Source organism: Nematolebias whitei, chromosome 11 (assembly GCF_014905685.2).
Source record: "Nematolebias whitei isolate Nwh7 chromosome 11, NemWhi1, whole genome shotgun sequence".
NCBI lineage: Eukaryota > Metazoa > Chordata > Actinopteri > Cyprinodontiformes > Rivulidae > Nematolebias > Nematolebias whitei.
Genome location: NC_056508.1, coordinates 32,721,974 through 32,731,758, shown reverse-complemented (window position 1 = coordinate 32,731,758; position 9,785 = coordinate 32,721,974). Strand labels below are relative to the sequence as shown.

Sequence of the window (9,785 nt, the reverse complement as noted above, 5' to 3'; positions counted from 1 at the left end):
GAGAAAACCCACGCATGCACGGAGAGAACATGCAAACTCCACCCAGAAGGCCCCTGGACCGGGGTTTGAACCAGGGACCTGTTCGCTGAGAGGCAGCAGCTCTACCCGTTGCGCCACCGTGCTGCCCGCTGCTGCTTAATATATTGTATTATTTTATATTATTAGCTTTAGTGTTATCTTAGATCCTTGTAAACTGTTTCTTTTTATACTTCATATTCTTTTTTTTTAGCTATTTCTGGGTATAAGACATTGGGCACACAATTTTGTTCCACCTCATGTACCACATGTGATGTGAATGACAATAAAAAACTTTGAACCTTGAAAAGTTTGATGCAGTTTGACGGTTGTGTTGGACTGTGAGAGTGTTTTTGTCCACCTCTGATGTATCCTGTGACCTCTGCACTTCCCATGCTGCTTCCTTGTGCTTTTCTTCTAGTTAAATCTTCCTGTTTACCTACGACTCATTAGTTTTTCAGATATGTTCTTGTGAGCTTTCTGGAAAAACAAAATCAAGAACAGTAACGTAGTGTTGTTTCTGTAGTGGAACTTTAAAAAAAAATCTTCTATTTTAACATACCTTTTGGTAATAACATTTTATTTTGGTTCTAAATGATGCTCTTCAGAGCACAATAATCTTTTAATCTTTATTTTCCTTTTAAGAATATTTCTGGCTTGTCTTTATAACTGCTCCAACTCGAGTGTGAAACAAGTAAAACGTAAAAAGTCACTCCTCTCATGGCTCACATGATGCTGTAAGTTACAGTTGCTGGATGTCAGTGGTAAACCAGGACTCAACAATCTAATTGGGATCCAGGAAGACAAGGAGCATCGAGTCCACGAGGAACTCACAGTGGAAATAATTGCACAAGTTTACATTTTTTCCTCCTCTGTGGTTCCCAATCTTTGAAAATGTTTGTGCAAATAATCGTTTTATGATCATCATGACTTTATGTGACACTGGTTGTTTCCTTGACAGCCTTTTCTCTTTTTGCTCACTTTTTTCTCCTTCATTTCTTGAAATGTTGCTGCTGATTTCTGTCACTCTGTGCCAAATGAGCTCTCTCAGCTGTGCATGAAGCTTCATGCACAACTTGTTGCTCATCCAACAGGAAACAAAGAAATGGAGGACAAACAGCTGCCACTCATGGCTCACATATAGTATTATAAAACAGCTGGTTATTCTCACATTTAAACAGTTATATTTGTGGTCACAAAGCAATTTGTCTGAACCATCTGTTAATTCAAGATAAATACAGTTTGATGAACGAGATGTGCTCAGCTCGTCTGTAGCACTTCTGATGCTCTTTAAAGTCTTTTAAAGGTTTTCAGTCAGTGTTTACTGGGCTAAATCATGTGATGGAATCAGATTTACAATTTTACAGAAAATCTTTAGATCCTGACAAATTATTTGTGATGAAGTGTTATGGTTGGCAAAGACCTAAAGCAGTACAAGAGATGAGGCATTACATTATTTGGAGGAATATTATATTTTTTGGACTGTAAAGCACACTTAAAATCCTTTAATTTTCTCAAAAATCCTCAGTGAGTCTTATAATCTGGCACACATTATGTATTAATTCTGGTTGTGCTTACTGACCTCAAACCAGTTTTATGTGGTACACGGCGCTCAACAATCTGTCAAAATTAACTTGTTTCGCTTAATGCACCTTATAATCGGGTGCATCTTATGTCCAAAAACTACGGTACACAGCACCTTTCATACCAGAGTTTTAAACTAAATTTTGTCTTGAAAGAGTTTTAGTAATTCTGGTTGAATCTTGAAAAGAATGTTGCAATTTTATAACGACTGTGAGCTTTTGTGTGATCTGTTAGGGCTTGACATTCAACTTCCATCACACAAAGTTTTATCTTAAAATCAGTAAAAGTAGCTGAGTTGTTGCCATTTTGTGCTCAGTTTTGTGGCAGCCATCGTGAACTGGATGATAAAAATCTGATCACTGGTTCGTGAGATCTATCTCTAACACACAAACATGGGCATTTAGCAAAAAATATATCCATCCATCCATCCATCCATCCATCCATCCATCCATCCATCCATCCATGTTGGGGTTTTCTCTGAGTACTCCATTTTCCTCCCACTGACTAAAAACATGCATGTTAGGCTGATTGGTAACTCTAAATTGTCCCTAGGTGTGAGTGAGAGTGAATGGTTGTTTGTCTCTGTGTGGCTCTGTGATGGCAGGGTGTACCTCGCCTCTTGCACAGTAACTGCTGGACATAGACACATGAAAGGGAAAAAAAATGGAAGACAACGTGGATGCATGAATGGATAATTTCCTCCTTTGAAGTTCAAAGAATGGGTCTTTGCAGGAAAGCTGTGTGCTTTTAAAAAACAGCTAAAAATGGTGTAAACTGCTACATTTCATAACCAGTTGCACTCTTTATTCTGATCTTTACGAGTCCAACGATCCACACTTTATTCTTCTTCTACACCGGACTCCAACCATTTGCTTCTTGTGAGGTTATCGTCAAACACTTTCCTGCGAACAATGTTAATATCACGAATATGCTCCACATCAGAAAGGAGAGTGAAAACTAAATGCTTCTTTGTGGAATCAAAGTGTGCGAGGTGTCCTTTACTGAATGACCTGTTGTTTGCAGCTTAGTTGGTCAAACATTAATGCTGTCGTAGCTCTCGAACCAGTCCTCTGAACGGGACCATCTGGCTCTGATGTGGAAGCAAACAGCAGCTGAAAGCATGTCTGATGAAGGCAGCCCACACAAACCCGGTCTGCAAGGAAAATGCTGCTTGAAGTGTAAAACATATACATCAACTGTCTTTTCTTAGATCAGGTGGCGGGGAGGTGGGGAATCAGGAAGTCGCTTCTTTGATGTGTGCTGTCATGAGATAAATATCTGTAAGAGAACCTGCAGGTGGCACCTCTGTAAGTGCAACATCAAGTCAGAGCAGCCGGTTTGTGCAGCTCACGTGCTACACTGTGGTGGGAAATGATTTGTTTGTAGGATACAAAGCAGAAAGCACTCTGCGCACATTGCTCCGGAAAGTCAAGAAAGGAAATGTGACGCAGCTTTGGAGCCAAACTACTTCATGTGAACACACAATGTGGGGACAAAAAGCAACACGGCAACAGGGTCCGAACGAATCCAACAGAAATATTGTCACGTTGTTTTTACCACTAAAACTGTCCATCATGGTTAGCTGGAGGTTGGTTAGGAGTCAAAATGCAGACAAAACCCGAGAAGCTTGTAAACCACTTATTTTTATTGTATTCTATGAAGTTCTGAGCTGCTATGTTAAAAATGTACAGAAGACAAGAAACAAAAAGTCTGTGATGAATGTGTAGTCGTTACTGTTGAGAGGATGCACATATGCACCATGCTCTATATCTTATATTAATATAGACTTTATAACCTTTTCTGCTTCTTTACTCTTTTGTCTATATTATAATAGTTCTTGATGTGACTAGTGGTAAGAAAAGGAGAGGCCATATTTTATCGTGTTGGAGACTTTTGAATGTTATGGTAGACACTGTGATTATTCCCTGTAAGAATCCTTGAGAAATGTTGACCTCCAGTGGCTCCCTGTGTGCAGCTGCTGGGTTCAGTTCTGAAACCACAAGGACAAGGTGAAGAGGAGGGGCAGCCCCCTGAAGAGTTCTCTGCAAAACTAACCTTTTCAGTTCGGGAAGCCAGAATGGGTCAGAGGTCAGACAGGTGAAGGCATTAATAATCGTGCAAGATTGCTGGCTGTTCTCCAAAGCTTTGTAATAAATATGATAAAGAGCTCCACCTGATCGTTTTGGGAATCTCTTTTTTTCCACAACAGTTACGCCGGCTCAAATTTGTGTCAGTGCCAAGATATTTCAATTCATGATGGGCCTGCTCGAAACCAACGAGCGCATCCACCTCTGACCCAACTGGACAAAAGCCAAGCAGCAGAATCAATTTCCCTGGAGAAGAAGTTGACGCCAAGGAAGAGGAGTAAAATGTGGCAAGAGTCTGAGCCGAGGCAACAAAAAGCATAATAATCAAACAGAAATCCAAAAAGAAAGCAAGTTCACATATTTTGGTGTTGTTTTGGATTCCCCTATTAAATTTGAGGACCCTATTAGAAACATGTATAAAATGATTAATCTTGACTGTTTTTGTCTTGGCTCAGTAAATTTTTGCACACTACGATTCTGCTACACCTTTCTAGAAGTAGGAGCAGACGTAGAAGAAATAGGAGTCAACGGGGGAGAGGGCGGACTCCAGAAACCATCTTATCACCGTCGAACTGGTTGGTCCATTGTGTGAGTGCTGCTTGTGGGACTAAAGTTTGTTGTGGCTCCTCAGACTGATGAAGTCCTTTGGATGAAAGACGAAACGTTTCAACAAAAAAAAGAAACAAAATCATCAAGTCTCGGCGTTCACACGGCATTTTCACTTTAGTTGTTTGTTCAACTTTCCACAGATCAGAATAAAGGAGACGCACAACAGTGACTGCTGAATAAAAGTGGTTACTTTAATTGTCGCTTCACTCCATTGTGTTAACACACAGCATCTCTCTATTCACCTAAAAGTCTTGTTACAGTCAGACATTTCTTCCTGATTGTGTTCCCAGTTTTGTGCTGGACGCCATCGCAGTTTAGAGTGAGAAACACACGCACGAGATCGCTGATACATTAGTGGTCCCACTCCACTGCACTGGTTTAGTTAAGCAGCACACAACACTGAAGGAGGAGAAAAAAACACAGAGCGAAACACTGAAAACCTACAAGTACTTTTACTCTACACACGCTCACACATGCTCCCACACCAACACGCAGACACACACACTCAACTATTATTTACTGAAAACAACACACAAACACCTGAAACCAACGGACACCAATGTAACATTACAGACGGTACAAAAATCAAAAAAATATCTGAAAATATACAATTATTATTTACAGCTCAAGTATACACCCCGTCACTTTCACTATAGATACTCAGTGAATGTACATCAATATGTACAGATTACATACATTGTCTTAAATACTATAAATATAACTATGTTTGGTCACATAAATATTATTTGCACATTTAAATCAATTTATTGATGCTCTACTTTTGTCAGGTTCCTATCGATGGCTGAGCTGAGATAAACTCTTGAAGCGGACACTTGGACGAGACAAAAAGACCCTGGAGTTTTTGTTTTCAGTTAATATTATTGTCACTGATTGGCAAAAAGCTTTGCATTGCCTGAGACCGTGCAGAGTTTAAACAGCGTTAAGATGTGAATTACCCTGGTCATGTACAAGTTGAAATGCAGCATATCTAAAGAAAACACACACTGTTAATGCACTTTCATCAAATCTAGTTTATCAAATAAAACCTGTTGCTACAAAAATCCTGTTGTTTTTAAGTGTCTTTTGAAAATGGCAGTGCTTTTATTTGTGCAGATTATTATTTTTTTTGTGCTGGAATCAAAGATCTTACAGTTTCTTTACCCGATGAGCCTAAAGTGGCTCACAGACCTTGGACTTTACAGTTTATGCATGCTCATGGTTCTGTGCTTTGCTAAAATGTGCTTTAATTCTAAGCAAAATAATAGTACAAATAAGTCCCTTCACTTTCTGTGCTATTTGTGGGCAGTTTTGTGCCTGCTTTGACATAAACTCTAAACTCTTACAGGCAAAATTTAACCAACTGTGAGGATTATAATCTGACGTGTGAAGACTTGAATAACATTTTCAGGCTTATTAATGATGTCTCAAGTTGTTAGACCGTAAAACAAACACATTATTTTTGTGCTATTTTAAACACAACATGAAGTCTGTTAACTTCATATGGAAACAACTTAAGTGATGTAACAATGGCAGTAAACACGTGATATTAGTTGATGGCTGACCTGGAATCAGAGTAAACACAGAACTCACTGCCGACGATACATGAACAAAGTTAGACAAAAACATCAGAGATGGTTCTGCACTCAAAATAAAAACTGGGACACAGTTAGGAGAAAGGTTAAAACTTAGGAGACAACTTAAAGTTAGGAGAAAGGTTAAAAGGATCAAGTCAACATAAAAGTTATGACAAATTAAAACTACGAACATCAACCCGATTGAAAAACAGATTTTCATTAATAACACCAAACCTGATAAAGCTGGGACGCTTTTTCAATGTTTTCTTGAAGACTGGTGAACCTCCGCCCATCTTTACTTCTGAGACATCCAGTCTCTAAATTTCTCTTTTCATACTCAGTCCTCTGACCAGTTAACCCAGTTAATAGCTTAGTTAGTAGTTTATTTTGTGCACCACTCATATTTAAAGCCTTTAATTCCCTCTGTCCGAAACTTTTTGAGATGTCTTGCTGCCATATCATTCTAAACTACCTTACTTATCATCAAAATGATATAATCTCTTAATTCGAGTATTTGATATGTTTCACTGTATTCCACTGGGATTAAAATATGGGTTTATGAGATTTGAAAACCATTGTATTCTGTTCTTATTTATATTTAATAGATTGGTCTTATAAAACAAATCATGAGAAAAATTCACCCTTTCGGTTTGTACCTCTAGCTGACATTCATTTCACCTTTTTCCTCCACAAACTTGTGCTTAACAAACAACTCCAGGGTCTGAATCTACTTAAAGTGCTCAAGTGGACGACGCAAACGAACTCACCAAAGGTACAAAATAATAAAATGACAAAAGCGTAAGGCAAACAGATGACACAGATGCTGTTCAGGCACCAAACAATGTGACATGACTGTACTAATCACGCCACATCTGTTCAGTCTCAAGTCATGGTTGCTCTCTTAGGGAGGGGCCACAAAGGAAGCAGTGTCCCTCTGCTGTTCAGCAGCGACACCTAATGGTCAAATCCAAGTACTACCACCTATTGCAAACAATATCACAGTACATTTCCACCGAAATACAAGATTATACATTAAACTAAAAACAAAGGCTTTGTTTTCACACTTTGGATCACAGAGAAGACACTAAAGTGTAGCTTGTAGTGCAGATGAAGTAAATATGGTCAGAATGTGAGGAATGTACAAGTGTTGAACCGAATCACCACCAACTCAGGGATGGATTATGATTCATCCACATTGCACGGCAGTGAACCATCTAATTCAATACGACCGCAATTGGCGAGTCAATTTATACAGCTAATCAACAAGCTGCGCAGGTGAAGCAGACAAAGAGGGGTGTCCGCTCTCCTGCTCCTCCTGCACATCACAAGAGAGTCTGTTTCTATGGAGCGTTGCCACGGCGTCCCCTGAGCTCTATTTTTAAAAGGGCCAGGTCACCAGGAGCTCGCAGTCAGCTGCAGACAACACACTGACGTGCCCATCTGTGTGCTCAAAGAGTGAACCTTTCTTCTACCAAACGTGCCTCTCCGATCCAACATCAACTGTTTCTATTCTTTTAAAGCATTCATTAAAATAGACTGATTGAAATGAAAATCTTCGTCTCGGCCCACTGTGCACTCAATATATGCATCGCTGAGGGCAACAACTCTATAGCTGTACTTATTGAGGAGGAAGGTTGTTTAAAAGACAAACGTTTTTCCATTTTAAGGCTCAGTGATGCTCTATAGATGGCAGGTGTCTGTGCTTCGGTGTTGAAATGAGGACAAAGCTACTCCTTATTCAGCATTACTGCAGTGTACGCATGACTTAAGGTGATGTTCGAGACTATTGCACAACATATACTCTATATAGAAACGTTTCTAATGTACATTTGCAGGGAAATAGAGATAGAAGGAGATTTGTTGTTTTTACGAGGACTGAATATTTACTATTATTGCTGATGCACGATAGGCACAATAAACTCAAAGATATAATGTGCTTGTAATGCCACAAGAGTTGCTGACATACTGTTATGGATGCATTTGTAAGCCTTTATTTCTTTGACATGAGAAATGTTCTCATAGCAATCCAATAAAGGCAAGTGTTTTATGTTTTTGAGCTTCCTTCTATTCTATTCCCAAAATTAACAATCCTCTCCAATGAACCAGAAAAAGCACAAACTGGTTAACACACAGAATTACAGCTCAGTACAACACAAGCTTTTAGCATTGGACATCCCTTAACCTCTGAGTTTATGATCTAAATCTATAAAGAACCGTTCTAGACTCTATCTTTTGGTTCCCGTCTTTGTCCCTCTGTCTCTGCCACCTTGAGAAGATGGAAAACCATCCCTTCCTCAATGGAGGGATTTACTCACAGTCAGCAGAGAGAGTTTTATGAGAAGAAAAAGGGGAAAGAAGTGTGTGTGATGGAGCAGAAACAGGGGGACAAAAAGATTTTAGCTCTGGAGGTTAAGGTGTGAGGAATGCTGCAAGCCATTTTCTCTCCCTCTTTACGTCGTCTGTCTTCCTCCCTTCAGCCTTGGGGGGTGTTTGAGATCCATGAGCTCAGTGGATCATAGCTCAGACTCGGGCGAGCCAATGTTCTGGTACCCCGTCTTGGTGCTGGTGCCATAGTTGGTGTTGGTCATCTCCTGGGTGCCGCCGGGCCCCAGGTAAGCGCGGTGGGCAGGCATGGGGGAAGGAGTCTCGCTGGGGTTCTTGCCGAGGATGAAGCGCTGCTCGTCCTGCTCCTCCAGGTTGGAGATGTCCTTCATCATGCCTTTGCGGTAGGAGACAGACAATTTGTTGGAGCCGTCTGAGATGAGGTTGAAGTGGCGGGCGATGAAGACCATGGGCAGAGGTAGCATGGCAACCACGATGAGGGCGTACGCCATGGCTAAAGCCCAGGGGGGGTAGCTGTGGAAACGCTCTGAGCCCTAAGAATGAAAGAGAACAGAGACACAGGATGGTGGGGAAATAAAAAAAAGGTGATAAAGAAATAAGGTTAAAATGTGTGCACGTTCAACAGGACTGACTCTGAACGCCATGAACAGAACTCTGTGAAAACTCTAATCCACCTCTCATTTCTTTATATTTAGCTTTAAAGAAAACGGACTATTCTATCATAATCTTTTAAAGTGGTCTTGATTGCTTTTAGGCTTCCTGACAGTCTTTAAAAGTCATTTTTTTAAATGATTCAACTATTAAAATTCCAACATGTTGTTTTTGTGACAGACTGCTTGTAAAAATGTTTAATTATTAATTTAAAAATTATTATTTTTATTTATTTTTTGCTACATTTTCTAATATTTTCAACGCAACACTAGTTTGTCTCTTGAGTTTAGGAGACTTTTTGTACTTGAATGATTCATAGGTCTGGGTTCAAAAGTTTAAACATACAAAACAACAACAACGTTCCTCCGACTGAAAATAAGTGAAACGCAGCCAAGACTGAATGAACAAATAACCTTCTGAAAGCCTGGAAAACTACCGATCCAGTCCACTTTGAAAAATTATCTTCTGGCTTCTTCAAACTAAAGTACTGTAAAAAGCGATGAGTAAATACTAAAACATTTTGTACAGTGCAGTAAATTAATAAATATTTCACAAAATGCTAAAAAAAAAAGGAAAATTTACAAAACAATCTAAATGGTTTCCCTATGTTTTGTCTTCTTTCTAACTCCTTCCTTTGTCATGTATCATAAAAAAACAGCCAGGATGAACTGACCTCCTCTTCCACCCAGGCGTTGTATCCTGCAGGACTGACAGCCATCTCGATGACAGTGGCAGTGATGAGCACCACTAAGATAGCAGGCGACACGTATTTCCACATGTAGAAATAGAAGGAGTACGGCCTGAAACCAAGCATATCCTCCAGATCCTGCATGAACCTGCAGAAAGCAAGAAGTGAACAAATAATTCAAGAATATAAGGAAGGAAGGAAGGAAGGAAGGAAGGAAGGAAGGAAGGAAGGAAG

At 39.7% G+C, this 9,785-nt stretch overlaps 1 protein-coding gene across 1 annotated transcript in view; it reads right to left on the bottom strand.

Annotated features, from left to right (window-relative positions):
• Nucleotides 1-7,277: 7,277 nt before the first annotated feature.
• slc6a17 (solute carrier family 6 member 17) overlaps nt 7,278-9,785 on the bottom strand; it is a 26,257-nt gene continuing 23,749 nt past the window's right edge. Inside the window, exons 11-12 of the mRNA XM_037684211.1 lie at nt 9,537-9,699; nt 7,278-8,745 (exon numbers count right to left, since the gene is read on the bottom strand). Coding sequence (XP_037540139.1) covers nt 8,383-8,745; nt 9,537-9,699 — 526 coding nt within the window. The 3' untranslated portion in view covers nt 7,278-8,382. The remainder of the gene's footprint in view (nt 8,746-9,536; nt 9,700-9,785) is intronic.